The sequence below is a fragment of the Lissotriton helveticus genome, chromosome 7 (genome assembly GCF_964261635.1).
Source record: "Lissotriton helveticus chromosome 7, aLisHel1.1, whole genome shotgun sequence".
NCBI classification, from domain to species: domain Eukaryota; kingdom Metazoa; phylum Chordata; class Amphibia; order Caudata; family Salamandridae; genus Lissotriton; species Lissotriton helveticus.
This window is the reverse complement of record NC_136068.1, coordinates 1,736,057,223-1,736,082,508: the sequence shown is the minus strand read 5'-3', so window position 1 is coordinate 1,736,082,508 and position 25,286 is coordinate 1,736,057,223. Positions and strand designations below refer to the sequence as shown.

General features: G+C 45.4%; 1 protein-coding gene across 1 annotated transcript in view; it reads left to right on the top strand.

Moving 5' to 3' along the window:
* The first annotated feature begins 2,590 nt into the window (after positions 1-2,590).
* The window catches only part of LOC144770718 (lens fiber membrane intrinsic protein-like), a 43,183-nt gene continuing 20,487 nt past the window's right edge, over positions 2,591-25,286 (top strand). Inside the window, exons 1-4 of the mRNA XM_078655450.1 lie at positions 2,591-2,771; positions 6,322-6,516; positions 9,430-9,579; positions 11,706-11,828. Coding sequence (XP_078511576.1) covers positions 6,354-6,516; positions 9,430-9,579; positions 11,706-11,828 — 436 coding nt within the window. The 5' untranslated portion in view covers positions 2,591-2,771; positions 6,322-6,353. The remainder of the gene's footprint in view (positions 2,772-6,321; positions 6,517-9,429; positions 9,580-11,705; positions 11,829-25,286) is intronic.

Here is a 25,286-nt window from a genome sequence, read left to right as displayed (position 1 = left end):
CGGAACCAGCAAATGGAAGAATGGATTGCCACTGCATCGTTTTTCCCTCGGAGTCAGTAACACTGACACGATGGCGACGACAAACCCAAGTCCATGGACTCAGTCACCCCCAGAGTCCAACCAGAATGTGTCGTAGGTCTCGGGAAACACACTCAGTGGCACCGTGGCTGAAAGGGGATGCAGTCTGCGATGAGGCCTGTACAATGACATCAAGTTTGCCATAAATTAATCAAGGCTGAATTCAAAATTGTGTGTGATTTACTCGACCACAGTGTAGTCCTAAGGCAGCGGTCGGCACGGGCCATTGACAGAGTGTTGCCGGCTGAGTTTGGATGGCCCCACCGGCCTGCGTAGTTCAGGCTTAGTGGCACCACAGGACGTAGACTTGCAGTGGACAGGATTTATGGCACCATGTCAGTTGCTGATAGTTTTCGATCACCTCCGTGACTCTGATCCGGCTGTCGTCCGGACTGAACCGCATCTTCCTCTTACACCTCTCCATGCGTTCACTGGTGTGAACTATGCCATTCATGATTCGCGAAAGAGTGCTGGATGTGTGAACTACTGGTCCACAGGGTATGCCTGGGCCCTCAACCACGTGTGGCGGCTTGTGTTGAACAGGGTTAGTGGCACCACGTGTCGCTGGCTTGCGTTGAACAGGGTTAGTGGCACCACATGTCGCCGGCTTGCGTTGAACAGGGTTAGTGGCAGCACGTGTCGCCGGCTTGCGTTGAACAGGGTTAGTGGCACCACGTGTCGCCGGCTTGCCATATAGAATTATGCCTTATTGATCGCAGGGGGTCTGGTGCTGTGGCCACTGCCACAGACTTGGGGTCACTGCCATTCAGGACTCAGGACACAGTTCCACATGTAGGACCTACTGGGCCAAAGAGGACGCAGGTGGAGTATGTAAATGAGGATAGAGTGCTGTGGGCCAGTGTCGGGGGGGGGGGGCAGCGATGGTCTGCGGAGGCTGCAGAGGTCGCGGCCCTGTGCTTGGAGTTTGCACCAGCACGTAGTGGGTCCTCTTTGACATACGCCGGTGTAGGAAGGTGAGCGGAGCCTTGTTAGTGCGCTGTGGCAGGCATGAAGTGTCTGGGGACCAGCAGCCTGGGGTGCAGAAGCCGCACAGGGACGCAGGCCCCGCCGCGCTCGACGCAGGACTCGTGGCAGGCTGGGAGGCACCGCCCTGGGAGACATTGTCCATTCAAAATGAGCACCATTGAGCAGTGAGAGGACTTTTTGTTCACACCCCTACGCAGGCCTGGGGAACGCAGGTCCAACCCACTATGCACACGCATGCAGGGGGAGACGTAACGTGCAACATTTCCCCTTTCTGCCCCACAGCCTGTGGGGACATGGTAGCGTCCACTGGCCACTGCACTCCATGCACCTGCAGCAGTTGCTCACAACATGGGCATTTCCGTGGTTTGCACTCTGTGGTCTGTCAGGCACCTCCAAGCCACACCTTGCATTGGGTAGGTTCACATTCCTTGGTCACTTACCGTACTCGCACATGCCTGCTTCATGCCTCTCCTCTCATCCTGCTATTGCATGATCATTGTCTCCGTGGCATCTGTGGGTCTTCAGGTGTGGGTCTTGGCTGGGCTCCCTTTCATGCTGTGGGTTGTCGTCCTGCTTAGCACCAGCAAAAGACAGGTGTCAAATCCCTGCTGCTACTGCGGCTTATCGCCTGTTTTTGGTTCTCTTCGCGGATCTGGCATTTCGTTGTAAAAGTGGTGTTGTGGTTGTTTTCGTGTGTTTTTGCATGGAAACACCTACTCTGCATCTCATTAGGGTTAGTTGATGGTGTCCACTGCGGAGGAAAATATTTGGGCAGTTATCGCGGGAATAATGGCGATGTTCGCAGTTTGCACCAGCTTGTGAAAGGGGTGTTAAATCTTTCTCCTCTTTTGATGCGGTATGGTGGGGATAAATCGGAGTTACGTCCTTGTGAATACACCCCTAACTCTTTCAAATGCAGAGCTGTGTTCCAGTGTTCTTCTCTTCCTTAAAAAAGTGCTCATGTGGCACTTTTTCACTTTGATATTGCTATATAATTTATAGTGTGTGTGTTTGTGTATGTGAATGTTTGTGCTTGTACGTGTTTTCCCATGCTTGTGTGTGTAGATGTGTACGTAAAACCCTTTCCAGGAGGCGAGTTGTCCCTCCCACTTCCTTGCTTCCAACCCCTGCGTCCCTTATGCACCTCAAATCAAACCACTGACAATGTGCTTTAGTGGCAAAAAAGGTAGCAGTTTATTCAACATAACGTTTTATACATTTGCACGATCATGATTATCCTAATGCTCTCTTGCTATTCATGCGAATATCTTCCTTGTCTTTACAATAATTTTCTTTGCTGCGTGGACCCATCCTCCTCAAATTATGGGGACGGGAGGGGCCACCTTCCCACTGCTCTGTTCAAGGGTCAAGGCTTTGCCTCCCCCGACCTGGGTTTCAACTACCCGGAGATGTCCTTTGTTTAAAGAATACAGTTTCGTTTACTCATCGCTCAGGCTCAATGATTCATACTTCCACTTACAAGAAACGCGCAGAACATAAAACGCCAGAGCAAACACGTTTTTACTTAGATCACACAGTAAAAGTGGGCGGTAGGTAGTAATGAGAGATCCTGAAGACCGCCCTTTATAAGGGATCTAACAGGCAAGAAGTGAAACTTGGAGGCCCACTGCTGTGTTCAACAGGAACAGCAACATAAAACAGCAGAAGACCCATCACCACAGGAGAACAGAGCTACCACTGCAAGAGTAAGTGAAACAGTAGAGCATTTAATTATTCTGGGGAGAAATAGGCATTTAATGGTTGGACTTGAATGTTGTTTTGAACAACTTTGCTTGACGGGGCAGGTTTTTGCTATTTAACTTAAAGTTATGCTATAACGACTGGTACCATAAAAATGTCACAAAATGAAAAAATCATCACCAAAGTATATCTGAAGGGTTTGTTTGCAGTTCTATTTTTTCCTCATTCAAAAATTAATTGCTCACTTTTGGTTGGTGAACATCATGCCCAGCATTAGCGCTGGTGGTGCCCGGTGAGACAAAGTTTGTTGGAGCCCCCCATCCGTGGTGGAGGTGGTGACTACCTCCACCACGGACCCCTTCATCACCACCATCTAACAGAGCCCCTCAAGTCTCCATAACCACTCTCTTTCAGAAGTTTTCCAATTAGTTATATAGCGGCACTCGTACCAGTGTAGGGTGTCAGAGCACTTTGCATCACACACACATTACACAGAGACAACCAATCATACGTTTGTAAATCAGCATATAGGAAATGTTACATAAACCAGAGGACTACCAGGTGTAAGAGTCACGTCAGCCATACTGGTAGGCAGTGTAGTTTAAGAGTGCTTGGTCTGGAGAAGCACAAACTCAGAATTTAAAACAGAACACCATAGTGGGGGTTCTCTTTAATAATAAGAATTGAGTTCTACCCAAATGAACCCTTTTTGCAACACTAATCTATGCTCTAATCTATCCTACTTTGTAGTGTGCATGCAGTTCTTTAATAACAGTTAAGAGCTCACTGTTTTGTTAGGATTTTAACTTATAGATCTCTCTGACAAAAGCAGTACCCCACTAACCTATTTACATTATATGCACGTTGTGATCTGCATGGACCTCCTTCTATGCAGCAGGTACATTAACCCTCTGCCACTTTTATGATGAGAAAAAACCTCAGCTAGACAAAAATCCGATCTTTCTTCAGGAAGAGCATTATCACCACCGTTATTTTTGACATTTTTATTGTTGCCTACAAGTTGCTGGAGGTAACGAAAGTGCAACAGGTGCTGTTAAAACCGCAATTAACATGCAAACACAGCGCCCCCTGAAGTCAGCGTCCGGTGCGGTGGCACCAGTCGCCCTGCCCTAGGCTATAGCCGGCCTAGTAAAGTTCGTTCTGAGCGCCTGTAGTCTTACCAATAATATAAACAATTGGACATAGTAGTTTTCTCAAATTATATACACAAAATGTACACGGGTTGCTGGGAGAAATGCACAGCCTTATGAAGGCCTAAGCGTACATTATGATCTTGTTATGTATTAGCTGTGTTTCGTTGCAGTAGAGATTAAAGATAATTTTGAGAATTCACGCATTTTCTCTGAATCTTTGGGAAACTTTGTAATGCTCCAGTGGAAATAAAAACGCTCTGATCATTTATAAAAACATGTCAACAAAAAGTGAATCTTTGTTCAGAAATACTATTGGACGAATATTAGCCAATCAGTCGTCACATAATGTACAGCTAATCACAGTAATTTAATTACACCTTTTGATCACGCAAAAGTAATTGATTTTTGCCCTTCAAAAAAACTAATTGTTTGTAGTAATGCGATTTTAAAATGTGCTCTCCTACTCAGATATATTTTAGGAGGTAAAGAGAAGCCTGTACTCTAATGACATTATTTATGAGAAGTCGTTAACACCCTTTTTTCTTTTTCTTTTATTCCTGAACTAATTTGTAGTTGAACATGAACTGTTACTAGTAGCAATTTAAAAACTGAGACAACGCTGAAAATAAATGAGCTGTTATAGAGTGGACAAACAAAGCCTTGGCAGTCACCAGCTACCAAAAGGTAGTTCTTGATGGTGCATAATTGAAATTCAAGTAAAGAGCATTCCAGAATCTGGCGCCAGGGGCTGAGAGGGACAGGCCACCCCGCTTAACAGGTCTATAACTGGGAACAAACAGAGCTTTGTTTACTGATCCACGCTGTTGAGTTAGTTGAGATCTCTTAACCGAAGGCTCAAGAAGCCACGTCCCCAGTGAAATACAGCTCTTTGGATCATAATTGTTGACTTATAGTCCATACCTTCTCCAACCGTGAGACTCTGTAGGCTTCGATGCGCTGTGCCGAGCTTTACAGTTTATAAGGATGAGATTACCAGAGACACATTTGAAAGTGATAGCATTTGGTCAACAGGTTCCTGTTCACACCCAAATGTGCTCTGTTTGCAAAGTTGAAGGGCTGGATTTTTGGGGGAAACTGAAAAAGCCAACATTTTTGTCAGTAGAGGAAGATACTTAAAGCTGTGCTTTCAGCTTTGGAGATTTGGGTTCCCATATAAAGTTCATGGTTCATCCAGATCCCAGGTTTTTCATCTCCACTCTTGGTGCGGACTTGAACCTACCTCCCTTGTTCAGATATTTTTTGGCCAGCTAGGAGGAAGCGCTCTGACAAACATGACCTCTGATTTTCTATGATCTAATTTATGCGATTAAAGCACTTCTAGCCGTCAATGTCCAGCAGATAAAAGTGGTGATGCCAATGCTGCTCAATGGAGCACACGCATGACAGTGGTTTGTGTTTAGAGGGAACGTTTCCGTGTCTCATAACTTGTGCTCCTGGAAACAGAATCCTGTCAATCCGTGAAAAAGCTAAGTCCAGTATAACTAATATACTAGCAGTCAGGGATCATCAGTAATGCTATGAAGACTGCCTCTGTGATGGAAAGCCCCATCTGGAATCTTCTACAGTCTTGTTGGTCTCAATCTATGCTTGAAGGTGTCCCTGACAATATCTTCCAGTAGCTTGGGGCTCTAAGGGACATTGCAAATAGGTGTTTTCATTGACTTAACGTCAGGATCCACCTGTGATTTTTTTTAGAGGGGGAAACTTTAACCTATATTTCAAGCACTAGGCGCTTAGTTTATATCTTAGCGAGAAACTGATTGCAAAGACTAAGAAGGGAGTAAAACTAACATAACCTTTTTTGGACAGTCATCCAAGGGACAGTCATTGTGCTTGCTTCAGCATATTACACCAGTCATTGCGATGGTTTAAATAGGTGAGAAATAATACAAGATGGCGCTGACTGTGGCATCTACTTGGATCCAAGCAATGTGATTACTGCAGAAAGCTTAACTTTCAGGTCAGGGTGGATTTTATTTATTCTGTGTGGAAAAGCTCGGTATTTTTATCACAGAGCCATCGCCTAGAGGATTTAGTGGCTCTTTCCTCCATGATTCTTTCTGTCGGTGTATTTCTGTATGAAGTAATCACAAGTGCTATATAAAGCTCTTTCTCCTTTTATCATAAGAGCCTTCTGGGTTCTACGATGTGAAGCCATTCAGGCAGTATCTTAGTTTGCCATTCTTCTTCCAGTGGATATGTAATTGGTTTAGATTTTCCAGCTCTTTCTGTAATATATTCTATAACATTTGAACTTTATCTTTGCTATGCAATTCAGGATTTTTTGGTTAAACCCCATAGTTAACTACTCCGGGAATTCTTCTAACCGACATTCTATTAAAATATTATCAATATAATAATCTGTGTTATGTCTTTTCAGGTGAATTAAAGAAGTTGCATAGAAACTTATTAATGATGTCCGCCCTGAAATTGTCTTCGCTGGTCCTTATCATCATCAGCCTTATAGTCATTCTAATCTCGCTCGCATCCGATTACTGGATGTCTGGCCCTGGTACATTTTTTGGACTCTGGAGAATTTGTGTACAGGGTATTTGCGGGACACTTGGATCTGCCGGTAAGAGAAGGAATCAAACTGGCAAATGCACAGAGATGGAACAATGTGTATGATAATTTTTCATCTATGTTATAAAAGTTAAAAAAAAACAGGAACTGAACTGGAAGCCAATCTGAAGGTATTCGCATGAAGGATGGACATTGCGTAAAGCAGGAGCATCAAATGTAAGTTCAGAAATGTTAGGCTCATGCCAGAGTTTCAGGATGCCCCTAACAAAATATGTTTGCAATAAATGAATCTACATGAAAACAAGTCAATTGGTCAGTCGTAATCCTGAAAGTCTAGCATGGATCCGACCTTCCTGCACCTACTTTTGATAGCCCTGAAGTTAAGGGAATCTTTGGCAGGTAGCACAAAAATACAACGGCGGTTGGCTCAGGTGAGCGTGGTAGGGCGGTTGGGCGAGGCAGGGCGCGGCAGGGGAAAGTCAACAGACGACCGAATTGGGGTAGTGAATATTTAATTATACCTATTCCATCGTCTGTCAGCTTCCCCCTTCTCCCACTCCGCCCCGCCCCACCTGTGCCGGCCGCAGTGGCAAAAACATGACCAAAGTTATATTTAGGTTTCTGAATAATTCAGTTACTGTGGAAGCCTTCTTAGATTACTTTTATATACGTTAGTTTGAGCATTAGAAAAGTATTCCGTGCCAGTCAGAATGTCAGAACTCAGCAGACCCATTCAGAAGTTTCCAGAGGTTTCTCATCTCTCCCTTTATGGTCAGATGTTTAAACCACTTGCATTTGCAAGCACTGACAGTAGCAAAATCACAGGGTAGGCAAACGTTTTTATTAAATGTACTAAACCCATTTTGCGAGTCGTAAATGGAGGTCAGCCTGGCAACACAGGTTTGGTGACTCGTACCGAATCGCAATTTGGAAGGGGCATAAAAGGGGAATACCTTCATACATGCAATTTGGTAGGGTACTTCTCAATGGTTTATGACTAAAGCTCAAATGGGTGGTACCCCAGCTGATTTGCACAGGGGAAAGGATCCTCTTGGGATCACTTTCCCCTTTAAAAATCATGTCGCAGCCTCGGGGCAGCAGTCGGTGGTTCCCTGTACCCCGATATCTTCCCAAACGGGAACCATTCTTTTTGAAGCGGCTTCAGTTTCTGTAATGAATATGGTCTGCTTAAAAAAATACAAACACAGGGATCGTGGTCTGATGATCCTTCCTGGAGCCACCACCTCTGTGTTTGTAGCCAATCACAGGGGATTGCAAACGCGACCTCCCGAATAGTCGCCACGCACATTGCGCTGCGCTCTCCTGTAATCTGAGATTTTGCAACACAACCTAGTACATAAATTACATCGCAAAGTGAGATGCACATTGCAAAACGTCAGTGTAGAATTTCTGACCTGTTTTTGCGACCTGTCTTCATAAATCTGCTCCTAAATTTCCTCTCTCAGATTTCAGAAGAGAAGACTGTGGTCTTAAGCTTTCCACAAGTAGGGAAAAGGTTTGGGGTTTGATTTCTTTGTAACTCCTACATCTAAACTGAGCTGTAACATTAAAAAAATATAGGAAATAGACCCCCTGTTTGTTTGATCTTTTTTGCACCGAGGCAGTCAGACATAACATTAGAAACAAACTACGTTGGTTTCTGAAAACCTCTTGAGGATGGTCAACATTAAAGCATTTATTTGCAAATATTTCTAACAGAAACACTATACACAGTAAGAAGTATGACAATCAGAGGTGGCAGCATGATATTACATAGACTAGAGGGTGAGTTGATTGAAATTGCAAAGAGACTACATACACTTATTCCAGACACAATGAGATGATAAGGGATTACCCAGAATCACACAATGTTTGGTCAAATGCATAAACCGGGATTACCTAAATACAAGAATTTTGTTACCAAACTTGCTGCTTGTTTTGTTTATTGTTTCTCTACTTTTGGACCCCTTACTTAGGGCATAGTTCCGATTTGAGCAACATCAGATAATTCTCAGGGGTATATTTCTGAGAGGACTTTCGTTGCTCTTGCAATGTGGTGCAAGTGCAAGTCTAAAAAGATATTTATGAAGCTACGCACAGCCACCTTGTGTGGCCTTGAGTAATACAACGCAGCACAAATCACTGTGTTGCATTACTCTGCTCTGGAAATGTGTTCCATGGACGGTGCGTGGGTGTTCTCATGCTAATCTCATGTTTTTTTTAAACATTCTTAGATTTACCAAAAAGATAGGCCTTCTGAGGAGAGGCGCCATAAGGAGAAATATTTTTATTTCTCATTGTTACTTCCTTTTTTATGTGTTTTGTACCCTACAGCAGACATAGAGAAAGGAATATGCCTCTCCGGATTGTTTTTGGGCAGAAAGGCGCCCCTTCCTGCACAAAACAAGCCTGCATGCAACACAGGCACCCTTGCACTATGCTGTAAGGATGCTTGCATAAGCGTGAAGCAGCCAACATGGTGCCAATGCAAGGAGAGGACAGGAATGTGTCATGTTCTTTAACAGACAGTGCTTTCTTGCCCTTACCCTGTGATGCAGCGCTATGCGGCACAGCAAGGCGACTTACTGTGTTGTGCCACAATAATCCCTTCAGTTTTTAGCAGAAGTGCTGCGCTGGCCTTTGAAAAACCAACTAAAGGAATTGTCCCAGCATCTGGAATTAAAACAAGCTGGAGCACGCTATACGCAGGAGAGGTAGGGTATCTCGTCATGTAGCATCCGAGGCAGGAATGTAGTTGCTTTGTTTAGTTAAGGATAGATGCTTTAATGCCTCTCAAAAGTGCAGGGGGGTTAAGCTAGACAGAAATTGCAGGCTTATTTTATCCCAGATGAAGAGGGAACAACACCACCCCCCAAACCATCACCAAAATATCCATTAGCAACTCAACGGCAGAGTGAACCATGTTCTGAATCTGTTTAAGAAACGTGTTCTTGGTTCCTTGCAGCTGATATTGACGCCACTCGAGCCTTCATCATCATCTCGTTCCTGTTGTTGGTGTTATCTGCCGTCGCTCAGATCCTTGAAATCTGGATCAACAATGTTTCAATGGGGATGAATAAGCAAAAGCTGGTGACCATCCTGAATTTTTGTGCAGGTAAATCCTTATACTAGCTTCGTTTTAAAACAGTTTGTTGTCTCTCTAAGAATTGCACTAAATATGATGAGATATTTTGCAACTAATCGTTTTACCACATAGTTGGCTGTGGATGACATTGATTCAACCATTTTAACAATGGATATCGCAGAGCGGTGAGGAGAGATGAGGAAGGCATCTTGATCTTATACAACACTATGTGATTTCAGTGAAGTTGAAATTTACAACCTACCAAGGAAAACATTCTTTACAACACTGTCTTAACCACGCATTCACTTACTACGCATGCCTTTACCACACATATGCCTTTATAACTCATACTCCTTCACCACACATGCCTTTACAATGCAAGATAAGTATATTTAAGGTAAGAAAGAGAGAGTGTGTGTGTATGTTTGTGTGTGTGTGTATGCATCTGTCTGTCTTTGTATATATATAATGTAGGATTTAGGCGTGGGTAAGGATATACAGTGGTATGGGTTTTTTACGGTTTGGGGTTAAGAGGAATATAGAGTTCTAGACATATTTTTAGGGTGTAAGGGTGAGTAATGTGCTATAGGGTGACAAGGTTATTTTTAGGGAATGAGGTGGAAAAGGGTAAAGGGTGGTAAGGGTATTTTTAGGGTATAGGGGTGGGTAAGGGTATTGGGTGGTAAGGGTACTTTTAGGAGTTTGGGTGTATTAGAATATAGGGTAGCAAGGGTATTCTTAGGGTTTAGGGCAGGGTAATGGTATAGGGGATGAATACATTTTTAGGGTTTAGGGGTGGGTAAGGATATGGGGTTTTAAGGGTATTTTTAGGCTTTAGGTGTGGGTATAAGTATGAGTCATTTAGACAAAGAAAGAGAGGTTTAGAAAGAAAAAATACATTTATAAATAATATAAAAAAGTTGTGGTATATAAAAAGGTAGAGGGTAAGCTTACCTTAACTATACGTGAATTGTGTGTTAAATGAATGTGTGGTAAAGATATATGTGTGATAAAGGCATGCGTGGTAAAGGCTTGCCTGGTGTAGGCATGTGTTGTATAGTCATACATTCCCTAAAAAAGGCATTTGTAGAAGCAAAAATGCAATGATTGCAATAGAGATTGCTGCTAACATGACAGTCAAACAGTTAGTTCTACTAATGTTCCCAGAATACATCTTGGAGTTTATTAGATCTGGAAGAATCAACCTCTTGTGTACAATATACAGCCGGTAGCTTTTTTGGCATCAGCAGCCTTTAGCTAATGCCTTGAAACAGTACCTTACATCTTGAATCAGCCAAGACCTGGTAGGTGTATTATTGTGGGATACCCTCGTGGGTGATAGCGCGCTTTACAAATATACATAACATAAAATTTCAACTTCTAGCGAGTTCTTCCATTACAAAACATGAGGTGCATTTGTTTCGTGAGCAGCACTAACAAGCTGTTTGCGTTTAGGTGAATACGTTCGATTTGCCAGCTTATATTTGGTAAATGTTAATTCACATTTAAAGAATATTTTAGATCGGATGTAACATTTTTAATGAAATTGTTTCTTGATGATGATGGGCACATTTCTGCCAATAGGGTCTCCCTTGAACACATGGTACTGGCCACAGGCATGAACCTGGGAGTGTTCTTTCTTTCTTTCTTTCTTACTTACTTTCTTTCTGCCTTTCTTCTTTCCTTCTTTTCTTCCTTCATTTTTTCTCTTTCTTCATTTCTTGCTTCCTTTCTCATTTTTTTTTCGCCCTTTCTTCTTTCCTTCTTTTCTTTCTTCCATTTTTGGTTTCTTTCTGTCTCTTTCTTTCCATCTTGCAGTTTGAAACATAGGTTATTAAAACAGTACAGAAGCCAAAACCATGCCTTTTAGCACATTACAGACCAGACACTTCTGCTTAGATGCTGGAAGGCAAAAGAGCGCAGTCACTATTAATAATGGTGCTAGTAATATTTACCAGATTTCTGTTTATTTAAGTTTTCCAAATGTGTAATGTAAAAGAACAGGATGAGTACAAATAAAACTATGACTATAATGGTTTTCTCAAATTAAACAGATATAAGTGATCCAAGTAAACAGTCCTTATTCATTCCTGACTCAGAATTCATCTGCTTTCTCTGAGTGAAGAGATGTCTCATACTGTTCCTTTTGTTCCCAGCTTGCAGCGCCATCATTGCTATGGGCATCTTTACTGGATCCACAAGCAGCTCAGGAGCCACTCTTTCATATTCTTGGTCGTTTGCCCTAGGTTGGGTCTCTGCAGGACTGATTCTGTTGGCAGGTGAGGCCCGATATCTATTACAGTTTATCAATTAGTCTCACCACGATCCTCAATGATGATAACTACATCTAATAAACTTTAATACCAAGTCTCACCATGATTCTGAACACTGATCCCTACGTATAATAAACTTTAATACCAAGTCTAACCGTGATCCTCAAAGGCGATGTCTACCTCTAAAAAACTTTAACACCAAGTCTCACTGTGATGCTCAATGCCAATATCTATATCTAATAAACTTTAATACCAAGTCCCACTGTGATGCTCAATGCCAATATCTATATCTAATAAACTTTAATACCAAGTCCCACTGTGATTCTCAATGCTGATGTCTACTTCTAATAAGCTTTTATACAAAGTTGCACCATGATATTCAATGCCAATGTCTACCTCTAATAAACTTCAATACCAAGTCTGACCATGATTCTGAACACTGATCCCTACCTATAATAAACTTTAAAACCAAGTCCCACCGTGATCCTCAGTGCTGATGTCTACCTCTAGTTAACTTTAATACGAAGTTGCACCATACTTCTGAACACTGATCCCTACCTGTAATACACTTTAATTAAAGATCTCACCATGATTCCCAAAGCCAATACTTAATACTAATTAACATTGCTATCAAGTCTCACCATGATCTTCATTGCTTTTTACTAATTCTAATAAACGTCAAGACCGAGGCCTGATTTAAATCCTGATGGATGACCCGTTGTTCCGTGGGGCCACCCATCATATTGATAAGTAACTGCCAAGCTGGTGGTCATATATGAAGCATTGCCAGTAACCGCTCCTGTCAATGCATTGCGCTGTTAGTGCAGAGCTCCATCAACATGATGGAGCCCTGCACTAAACTGTTTTCTTTTTTTTTATTTTCGAAACTAAAATCCCCAAACTGGATTTTGTTTTTGAAAATAAAAAAGACAATGCTCCCCTCACCATGGGTCCCTTACCTTCAGGGTTTTCCTGGCTGTGACGGGAGGTAAAGCTGCACTCTAATTGTGTGCATCTAAATCAGATGGGTGGAATTATAGGTCTGCCTCCGATGACCCTTACTCTACAGGGCTGTTGAAGAAGTTTAATCACGGCAAGACATAGTAGTCTCCACCATGATTACACTTATAGACCACTCGCATCTACATGGGGCAGGAGAACCATTATCTTGGCAGTAAGCGTAATCCATTGCCTTGAAGTGTGCTTACACCCAAGATATAATTTGGGCTTCCAGTCTCATTAGGATCTCCATTGTTGATCCTTGACTGTAATACGGGTGAACACAAACACTCATCTTGATGTCAAATTCCATCCCCTAGCTTTCACCTTACTCAGGCACAAATCTCTCTTTCTAAATAAAAACTTTAAGATAAATTATCACCTGATTTCTCAATGTTGGTGTGTCCGTAATAAACCTTAACACCAAGGCCCAGATTTGTAAAACTTTGACGCAGCGCAACGCAGCAAGACAACTTGCTGCACTCCATTATATGGAGAGGGCATGAATGCTCCATAACTATCAAGATACAGTGCATTCCTGCTCTCTCCTTGCGCTGGGACACTTGTGGCTGTCTAGTGCAAAGGAAGGCACCCTTGTGCCATGATGCAAGGCTGTCTATGTTGCAGGCAGTATTGTTGTTGTGCAGGAAGGAACATCTCCCTGCCCCAAAACAACAATTGAAGACATTTTCGTCTTTCTGAGAAACAATGAGGACAAATAAAGATATTAAGGAGGTGCACAATGTTGATGCATTCCCAGGTTTACTAGTCTTTGTAAATCTGGGAATGTGCAAAAATACATGGATAGATGCATGGGAACACCCATGCTCCACCCATGTAAAGACTTCGCGCGTAGAGTAACACCAGGCAGCAAGTTGCACTGCCTTGTGCTTCTCCAGATTTACCAAACCACTCAGAGCCACGCAAGGTGGGCTTCTGGGACTTGGTAAATCTGACCTAAGTATTAGGCTGTCCTAATGACACAATGACAACGCAAATCTTTGATAAATCTGGGCCCACGTTTCACCATGATCATCAATGCTGACTCTCACTCTAATAAACATTAATATCAAGACTTACCCTGATCCCTAACTCTAATAAACTTTAACTTTCAGCATGTTCCCTAAACACGGACCATTAACTTTAATACTTATTTCTCCCTATGCTACTCAACACCAACACTTATTACGTCTTATTACAGGAAGTGCACTTCATGTCATTTGAACTCGATTTTACAACTTGAAAATAATGATTACTTTTGTGTCCCTACATTAGCGTTGTTCAATAATAATGAGATGAACATAAATTGCTCTTATTTAAACAAAACAAAATGTGTTTAGCTTCTGGTTGTAGTTGTGGATGTCCTAGTCACGGGATGAACCCAGATGCTCTGACTTGCCACTTCCTTGGTGATGGTCTTGCCCACAGAACCCCTAGAGCCTTGTTTTTTTTTTGTTTAAATTCTTTTTATTAACAAATGACAAAACAGGTGGCAATCATCACAGTCAAGCATTAAATCAGTTACATTTGAAGCGCAAGGAGTCTCAGGACATATACAGTAATCACAGTGTGGAGGTACACAAAAGTGCAGCAAACAGAGTTCACAGTACAAGTGGTTTGTCATTTAGAGCGGTTTGGGGGGGTTCACAGATGTTCCCTCTGTAATCGTTCCAGGCGGATCAAATCCGAGTCCATTTCCTAGGGCATCCCCTTGCCTCATACACCGTCTTCTCCTGGAGCATGCACCAGTCCATATCGAACTTCCATTGTCCAATCTTAGGAGGTTGAACCGCTCCCCACAACCTTGCAATGTTCCTTTTAGCGACCATAAATCCTAGAGTGGCCCAAACTTTCCCACTAAGCGATAGGTCTGTAGGTTCCCAGATGTTCAACAGGCATTTTTAGGCTTCAAGCCTGACCTCCACCTCCCAGACCTCCTGCATACAGCGGGTCACTCGGGTCCAGTAGTGTCTCAACCGCGGGCTATCCCAAAGTATGTGGAAAAAGGTCCCCACCTTTCCACATCCCCGCCTACAAAGTCCATCCGCACTACGGCCCATTCGCTGTAGTCTAGTCCCTGAGAGGTAGACACGATGTAGGATTTTCAGTTGAATGAGCCGAAACCTGGCCGAAATAGCCACCTCCTTAGGGGAGGCTAGTGCAGTTCTCCATTCCTCCTCATCTATCTCTAGCCCATCAGCTTCCCATTTACCTTTGAGGGGGGACAGTAGGTCAGGGGCCTCTAGAGCCTTGTTGATCTTTACAAGGACCAGCCTATTTTTGTTGCCTATTTTCAAGTGAAATGTTGATTCACAATCTCTTCTATTATAATATGCTTTGTTTGGTTTCCACATTTCAGCCTGACCAAGGCATACTTTAAACTGTTGATTAAGCAACAAAGCCTTTGCATTGCAAGACAGATGGCGAACCAGGCACATTTTTACGTCACCTAAACCTGTGTACAAGTTGTACATCCATTTTTCATTATACATATTCATTCAGCCAGAGCATGAATTCAGTACTGTTCACTCATGGTGAGGTCTGGCTGTGCCATGGAAGAGGTGGATTCTTACTACAGCAGTGACAAGGCATCGTCTGCACGTAAAGTGTTCGTGGACTACCAGTGAGCAATGCGATTCCCAACCTGTAATATTAGCTCTGTATTACCCCTACGGTATATATAAGGTTTGCAAGGGACAAATACCCACACATCCCGTGCTCCCAGGGAGATTAGCAGGAACCTGAACCTAGCCCTACTCCAGCCCCATTGTGGCAGTCTTGAGATAGTGCAGGGATGATGTAAGGTTCGGCTCAATGTGGGCAGGGGACAGTGCTGTCCACACTGCAGACCCTGTGCTCCACCAGTCATCAAATGCAAGAGTAGTGAAGTACTGGTTTACAACCACACCCTGTAAATAGGGGTTGAAATGTAAATTAATTTAGTCATATGAATGGACTCTTTTAGACCCTTATATATGAAGGCTGCTCCCATGGGTAACAGAACTATAGAGGTCAAACTTCCAGACATGTGCATTCCACTTTGGCCATCTTCAATCAACTGTGCTGAGCTCGTGACATCCAGTGCACAGCAGAACATCAGGCACATGCCCACTGTCGTGTATACTGTTTTCCTCTGTGAAAGCACACTGCAAGGCCATGGAACCTCTAGCGCACAGAGCTGCACGGTAGTAAGAAGAAATGCAGAAAAGCAGAAAGGTTCATAAAATGTTTTCCCACACAGTGACTTTTAACAGCATATTCTTGTGCTGTCCCTACTTCTAAATGTATTTGATATGTTGATGTTTGTTAGATCTGGGGGTCTCGAGTTGGCAATGGTTATCACGTTTGTCCAAATAGGGACCCTTACTTCTAAGTCAGGATAAGGGGATTACTCTCCTTAATAACCCCTGCTCACCCCCTTGGTAGCTTGGCACGAGCAGACAGGCTTATCTCAGAGGCAGTGTGTTAAGCATTTGTGAATATACACAGTAATAGAGTGATAACACTACAGATGGACACAACACAGGTTTTATAAAAATAGGTATTCTTTATATAGACTTAAACACAAGACCACAAACGACACAAAATCCACAATACTATACTAAAGGTTACTTAAAAGATGATAAAAGTCTCTTAATTCAAGTTGATGGTAAATGCGACAAAGTTCTCAACAAAAGTTCTTGGATGCGGCACGCAAAGTAAACAAAAGGCTTGCAGAAGGGGAGATGCGTCGGTTCCATGACCCGGGGGAACGGTTGCGTCCTTCCTCAATGCTTGCGCAGAGTAGGGGACTCGTCGTGAGCCTTACCGGTGCGGAGGTGATGCGTAGATTCTCGACCTGTTGCGGTGCGCAAGATGGCGCCTTGTTGCGATGCGATGATGATGCGATGATCCAGTTGCGATGCGAGAAGATGGCGACCTTGATGTGGCGATGCGATGACGATGCGATGACGCCCTGGCAGCCTTGCGACGACTCTGTACTTTGGAGCCGAGACAGGCCCTGTGATGCGCTTCTCCGGTGATGCGATGACAGCTCTCTCGATGCGTCGCACTTCTCCGCCGATGCGACAGCAGACAGCTTCGATGAACACACGCTTCCAGGGAGATGCGACAAACTCTTGCTTCTACGGCATTGTGATGATTTCAGCTGCGGCGGCGACACGCTTCTCTCGATGCGTCGCGCTTCCAGCTCCCAGCGGCACGCAAGTGACTGGAGTCAGAATTCCCAGCAAGGAAATTCAGGAGGGAGCTGGGGGTGAAGTCTTTTGGCCCTGAGACGTCAACAGGAGGCAAGCACAGTTCAAGCCCTTGGAGAATATTTGGTAGATGAAAGTCCTTACAAAGTTCCTTCTTCTTTCCCTTGGCAATGAAGCAACCACTGCAGGCCAACCCAGCAAACAGCACACTGGCAGAGGGGCAGTCCAAACTCCTGCAGCTTCCTTGGTTCTTCTCCTTGGCAGAAAGGTTTCTTGTTCCAGAAGTGATCTTAAGTCTGTGGGACTGGGTCCCAATATTTATACCAACAAATCCTTTGCTTTCTGTAGGCAGAGAGGCCTCTGCCTAGTTTAAACCAGTTCCTGAGCACTGTGTTTACATGACTCTTCTCTTCCTTTCACTGTGCAGGGCAGAAACATCAGACGCCCCACAGGAGGTGGAGCCAGCACAGGAGAGGGAAGATGCAGCTCTGGAGCACTCTGTTGACAGGATTCCCCTTCTCCTTTCACTGTGCAGGGTAGAGACATCAGACAAGCCACAGAGGGTGGAGCCAGCATTGTGGAGGGAAGGCCCAGCCCTATTCAGGTCCCAGGTGCACTCTCCCCATCCCATCTGGAGGTAAATCTCCCTATTCATCACTGGGCTGTCCCAGACTGTCTCCTGGAATTTCCCCTGCCCTGTCACACACAACCCCAGACAAGGAATACACAAGTCAGCAGAGGCAGGCTCAAATGGTTAGGCAGACAAATACCTACTTTCTAAAAGTGGTATTTGCAAACACAGAATATTAAAATAAACTTTACTAAAAGATGTATTTTATTATTCTGAGTTCAGGCATACTAAACTCGAATTCCTACCATGTTCCCTGAGTCAGTTAGGATTGTAGGGATGTAACAATCTTCACTGCCATTCTAGTCTATGAGAACAGGTAGCCTTCAATAGTGAAAAAGGAAAATGGCTGTGATTCACTATTAGAACATGCTATACACATCAGAGCATGTCCTACCTTATACTTACAATGCACCCTGCCCTTGGACCTTCCATCGGGGTGTCTAATATGAAGCAAAGGGAAAGTTTGGGGACTGGCAAGTGGGTGCACTTGGCCAAGTCGACATTGGAGTCACAGACTACACACAGGCCTTGCAATGGCAGGACTGAGACACACTTTACAAGCTGCTTCTGTGGGTGGCACAACCAGTGCTGCAAGCCCACCAGCAGCATTTGCTCTACAAGCCCTGGGCACACATGGTGCACTGTACTAGGGGCCAACAGTAGATCAAATAAGCCAATCATGGAATCCAATCAGTATATCAATTTAACATTAGGAGCACTTGCACAGTGGCACTGATTAGCAGTGGCACAGGGCCCAAAACATACAACCAGAAAAAATAGGTCAAAACAGAGGAGGCAATCTGTCAAAAATGGAAGGGAGACTCACGCCAATGATGTCAGGTCTAACACGTGTCCCTTCCAGCTGAAATGTGGGGAGAACTACCCTTCCCCCTGGGAGTTCTCTTCACTAAGGTGGAAAAATCTGGACAGACCATCACCGTTGGCTTGTTCTGTACCAGGGCGGTGTTCCACTATAAAGTCCATACCCTTTAGGGAGATATACCACCTCAACAACGTTGGGTTCTCACCCCTCATCTGCATCAGCCATCTGAGGGGCCTGTGGTCGGTCTGAACCCGGAATTGAGTCCCAAACAAGTATGGTCTCAACTTCTTCAGTGCCCAAACCACAGCAAATGCCTCACGCTCAATTGCACTCCACCTCTGTTCCCATGGAAGTAACCTCCTACTGATGAAGGCTACAGGTTGGTCAAAGCCCTCTTCAGTAATCTGTGATAGAACAGCCCCCACACCATGCTCTGAAGCGTCTGTCTGTACAATGAATTCTTTTGAGAAGTAGGGTGCCTGAAGCACGGATGCCGTGCACATGGCAGTCTTCAGGGCATCAAAAGCTTTCTGACAGGTGTCAGTCCAGTTCACTTTCTTGGGCTGCTACCTGGAAGTCAGCTCAGTCAAAGGTGCAACAATGTTGCCATACCCTTTGACAAACCTCCTGTAGTACCCTGTGAGTAATAAAAAAGGCTCTCACCTGTGTCTGAGTCTTTGGGGTTCCCATGCCAGGATGGTATCAATCTTGGGTTGTAGGGGCGCCACCTAGCCGCTTCCTACCTGGTGACCCAAGTATACAACGGAGCCCTGCCCGATCTGACACTTACTTGCCTTGATCGTGAGGCCTGCCTTGCGCAGTATCAAGTTCAAGAAGGGTACCAGGTCGTTCCTAGAAGAGTGCGTGTTAGGTCAGTGGAAGGTTAGGGATGCTGTAGGACAATGTGGGGTACCTACAAACGGGCATCCATTTTGTTGGATGTAATGACCTCACACACCCTTGCGAGTGTCATGCTTCATCATCGGCAATGCTCCTCGTTGGGTCGGCGGTGCAATACCCAACGGGGAACACCTCATAGAGGGGCTCTTTAGCGGAGATCTTTTTCCAACTGCCGTGTGGGTGAAGTGCGGGTGTGGGGCCAGGGCAGAGTAGACGTGACAGTGATTAAAATGGAATCAAGCGTGCCAGGATCAAGTTTATTCTAGAGGTCCTTTGGCTCCAATAAAAAATTGGACTAGGACTAGATTTGTAGGGAAAAAATGTACCCTAGTACAAGGCTAACCTGGTATGTGACTGGGTCAACATGTTTCTCGCCTATGTGTCAGTTTGACTGGCGATTCGTCAGGACCAGTGTCTAACTATGTTGGTTTTAAAGGAAACTATCTACAGAATGACTATTCCTCTATTTTGCAATGTCAAAATCAGATGGAAAGGAGTCGTGTACCTGTGTTGTGCTCTGTGTTCCTATCAGGTAATGGTATGCTATAACAACAGTGCCCGGCGGGTAGAACAGCGGGTGAACCTCATAGTATTCAGGTTTCAAAATCAGACCTACCCCTCGCCGCCAGATTCTGTAGATAGTTTCCCTACAAGTCTAGTCCTAGTCCAAGCCCGTTTGTAGGTACCCCGCATTGTCCTACAGCATCCCTAACCTGACACCGACCTAACACGCACTCTTCTAGGAACGACCTGGTACCCTTCTTTGACTTGATACTTCTGGCGAATACCAGGGCTGGACCTATCACTCCTTAGTACGAGTGGTGATTTCGCCAAACCTGGCACATAGAGAGATCTTCCGTTGTGCCTTCCCCCCTTCCCCTTTGTTGTACATACTGCCTTGCGCAGTGCCTTCAACACTTCCCAGAGGTGCTGCAAGTGTTCCTCCCAACTAGCGCTGAACACTGCAATATCATCCAGGTAGGCAGCACTGAAATCCTCCAGTCCAGCCAACACCTGGTTGACCAACCTCTGAAAGGTGGCAGGGGCATTCTTCATCCCAAAGGGCATATCCAGAAATTGGTAGTGCCCATCTGGTGTGGAGAATGCTGACCTCTCCTTAGCCCCATCGGTCAAGGTGATCTGCCAGTAACCAGATGTCAAATCAAACGTGCTGAGGTACCGTGCAATTCCTAGCCGATCAAAGAGCTCATCAGCTCTGGGGATGGGGTGTGCATCAGTCCTGGTGACCGAATTGAGCCCTCGGTAGTTCACACAGAACCGGAGTTCAGTAGTGGCACCCGGCGAGGCAGCCTTTGGGACCAAGACCACTGGGCTGGCCCAAGGACTGTTGGAAGACTCAATGACCCCTAAAGCAAACATCTTGGAGATTGCCTCCTTAATGTAAGCTCTAACCTTGTCAGTCACTCTGTAAGCCTTGTGCTTCACAGGAGGACTGTCACCAGTGTCCACATCATAAACGCACCAATCTGTGACACCAGGAACCAAGGAAAATAGATCAGAGAATTGCCCCAACAGTTGGCGACAATCTTGCTGCTGATCAGGGGTCAGTGTGGCAAAGAGGCTGACACCATCCACTGACCCATCTTGCTCTGTTGCAGACAGGAGGTCAGGAAGAGGCTCGGTCTCCTCCTCCATTCCATCATCTGTCGCTTGGAGCATGCCCACTTCGGACCTTTCTAAGTGGGGCTTCAGGCGGTTAACATGAAGGACCCTCAAGGGGTTCCATGGAGACCGCAAGTTCACCAGATAGGTGACATCACTCTTGCGCTTCACCACCTCATATGGACCAGTCCACCTGTCTTAGAGCACACAAGGCTCAACAAGGGCCATGACCCAAACTTTCTGTCCAGGCTGAAGCTCAATCAGAGTGGCATTCTGATCGTACCACCGCTTCATCTCTTCCTGGCTGGCTTCCAGATTTGCCTGAGCGAGATCCCTGAAACGCCTGGTTTGGTTTCTGAAGGCCAGAATGTAGCTATATACATCCTGGGGAAGTTTCCTGGGAGATTGCTCCCAGCCTTCCTTTACCAAACTCAAAGGTCCTCTTACCGGGTGACCATAAAAAAGCTCAAAGGGGCTGAACCCTAGAGACTTTTGTGGCACCTCTCGGTAGGCAAACAGAAGACATGGCAAGAGGACGTCCCACTTACACCTCATTGGTTCTTCAAGACCCATGATCATGCCCTTGAGGGTCCGGTTAAATCTTTCAACCAGCCCATTACCTTGTGGGTGGTAAGGAGTGGTGAACTTGTAGGTAACACCACACTCCTTCCACAGAGACTTCATATAATTGGAAATGAAGTTTGTACGTCGGTCAGACACAACCTCTCTGGGGAACCCCACACGGGAGAAAATCCCCATCAGTGCACGTCCCACCACGGGGGCCGTCACTGTCCTGAGTGGAATGGCTTCCGGGTACCGGGTAGCATTGTCCACCAAGGCCTGGATAAACCTGTTGCCCATGGCTGTCTTGGGATACAGTGGCCCCACAATGTCAATGCTCACCCGTTCAAAGTGGGTACTGACTACGGGAAAAGGTTGGAGAGAGGCCTTGTGCCTACTTCCACTTTTCCCACTTGCCTGGCAAGTTTGACAAGTCCTACAATGAGTATCTGAACTCTTTCTCATCTGGGGCCAATAACAGTGGGAGATAAGCCTTTCAAAGGTCTTGTTCTGCCCCAGATGACCAGCTAAAGGAACATCATGAGCCAAACCAGTAGGAAGGATCTGAAGCGCTGGGGTACTACCAGCACACGGACTGACCCAGGCTCAGCAACCTTTGGCTCGCTATACAGGAGACCATTCTCCCAGTAGATCCAATGTGATCCAGACCGATCACCTGCTGCCTGGTTTGTGGCCTGTTGCCTCCAACCCACAAGAGAAGGGCACTTCTTTTGCTCTTCACAAAATTCCTCCCTGGAGGTGAAGAACCGGGCCTTATGGGCCTAGCGGCGCAGGGCACGCCTTAAATCTCCAAGTTCACCTGCCTTGTCGGACAGAGACACGAGACACTCTGTTAGGCGTAGAAAATCAGGTTTATTAGCTGCAGCTAAGCACAGTTGTCCCAGAAGTACAAAGTAGGTTCTTAGGCGACTGCCACTTTTACTCCGTGGCGTACAATCTTTTATAGCACACATATTTACAACGTATACTCCCAATACATATAAAGCTAGCCAATAGGAAAAGTTGGAAAACAAGCTATCGAATGTCCAAATACCCCCTTCTTTCAGACCCCGTGTTTCAATCTTTCCCACCAGTTAATCAGTACTAGTGCCTGTAATTTAATTTGCAGGTGGCAGGACATAATTGCGTGCCTCAAAGGATAGTTGTGTAACAAGAGAATACAAGAAAAGAATCGCGAAGGCCAGTTGGATAAGACAGAGTAAGGAAAGAATAGAGAAAGGCAAACAGTCAGGCGAGACAGGGATCAATCAGTCCAGACATAGATTAGTGGACTCGGCCAGTCCCTGACATCGGTTTTGTAAGCAAGGGCAGGAGGTTACTTTTTAACAGAATAAAGACACGTAGCAGCTGGAAACGGCAAAAAGACTCCGTTCGCCGTGCTGCCTGAGTGAAGGCAATACCAAAATGGCGACGGGGCACAAAATGGCGGCTGAATACGGAACGAAATCGAAAATCAAAGAACCTCAGAGGGACCCCCTTCTTGCTGCCAATGGGTCAGCTCAGGTAGGATCCCCACTTCAGAAACTTGCTCACCAGTGGGTTCCAGGGCATCCCCCGCAGGGTCTGCCTCCTCCTGGACCGTGGGAACAATAGGGGCTGATTTCCAACGCCCCTGACCTCTTCTCTTTAAGGCAGATCTCGGGCCATACTTTCAGGCTCCAGGGTCTCTTGAACACCCTTAGCTGCCATAGACCGAGTGGTCACACATGCCCACTCAGGCAGACCCAACATCTCCAAATGCGCCTTCTTCTCCACCTTAGCCCAAGGGGAGCTTCCTAAATCATTGCCTAACAGACAATCAACAGGCATGGATGGCCTCACAGCTACTTGAAGAGTACCAGAGACCCCCCCACTCACAGGGAACTTGAACCACCTTGCAATGGCTCTCTGTGTTGTCAGCGGCAATAACTGTTAAGAATGCATGAGGGACTACCTGCTACTTAGAGACCAAGTGACACTTGACAGCTGTCACACTTGCTCCTGTGTCTCTGAGAGCCTCCACTCTATGGCCATTGATGATCACCCACTGCCTGTATTTCTTAGTGTTATCAGGCAGCTGAGTTCTAGGGACCATCTCAAAATCTCCTAATGAGACAAGGGAAATTTCTGCGGGACCCCACCTACCTTGGGCACCCATCTCCTCCCCACCCAGGGCTACACTGGCCATCTGACGGGGTGGTGCACGGGGTGGCACATACTGTCCTTTCTGAGGACACTGGGGATCATACCAACGGTGTCCCACCTGCTTATACTGAAAGCAGGTAACAGGCTCCCTATGAACAGGTTTACCTGTTGGGGGTCCTGAATTCTTTTCAGGGGGAGGCTGGGAACCCTTGCCCTGGTTCCTTTGGTAATTACTTTGGGGACCTTTTTGGAACTCCCTCTGTTTACCCTTGTCCCCCCCACTCTTCTGCTGGGTACCCTGCCCACCTTTGGCAGAGTCTCCCACAAGACCCTTGTGGACCCTGGTACTGACCCAGCAGTCTGCCTCCTCAGCAAGCTTTCTAGGATTAGTCAACTTGCTATCAACAAGGTGCTGGCGTAGCTCTGGAAAACAATTAGCAGATAAGTGGCAATCAAATCATAGAGAGCTGAAAAATTATCAACATTGCTACCCCTCACCCAACCATCCATGGCTCTGCAAAAGAAAGACACATATTCTACCCAAGTGGTTCCTTCCAGTTTCTTACAATTCCTGAACCTCTGTCTATAGAGCTCTGGAGTTAACCCATACCTTGTCATCAGTGCTTCCTTCATGTGGTTAAAAGACATGCTATGCTCTTTGGGCAGGTCTAACAAAGTGTCCCTACCTTCAGTGACAAAGCGGCCCCACAACCCCGCTCCCCAATCCTTCTCAGGGACCCGGTGGGCCAACATTGCTATCTCATAGGCTGCAAACCACTGACCAATATCTTCACCTTTGTGAAAATCTTTGATGACATCCTTGGGAATATGTACCCTGCCTTCTGAAGGCACAGATGGTGCGCTGCCACCAGAGGAAGTGATCTCTAAGCCCTTGGCCTTGATCTCTAACTCCCTCAACATTCTCTCATGCTCCATTCTCATTCTCTCTCTTTCCAAAGACAACCTGGTATTCTCTGCTTCCCTCTGACCCTCCATCTTAAGCTCAGCCAACTCCAGCTTCAGTGCTCTATTTCTCTCCCTGTCTTCCAGTTGTCTGAGGGACAGGTCTTTGGAAGAGATGCTGCTTCCAGGTGGGGACGGCACCCCTCCCCTGGCTGGTAATTCTAGCCCATCATTTTGCCCATCTGTATCCCCAACATGCTCCACAACAAGATCAGGAACATTTCTGGCTTCTACCCAGGACCTCAGCGCCTTTTGGTAGTCTTCCTTTTTAGAAATGCCTGGTGTAGCAACTTTCAATTTCCTGCAGAGATACTTGAGCTGTTTCACAGTGTAGGTTTCCAACCTCTCTTCCTCAAAATCAAGATCCATAGATGCAACAGATGCTGGTTTACTCATGGCAGTAAGAATTGGGAGTCTTTAGAAAAAATAACAGTTCCAAGGAAAAAGGATTTTATCCCAAAAAAAGTATGTGGTCGCGTTTGGTCCGCACTCACTAGTAGTGTACACCAATTACTGTATATGAAACACAAATGCAAAGTTCAAATCCTCACCGCTGACCAACAATGTTATATCTGGGGGTCTCTAGTTGGCAATGGTTATCACCTTTGTCCAAATAGGGACCC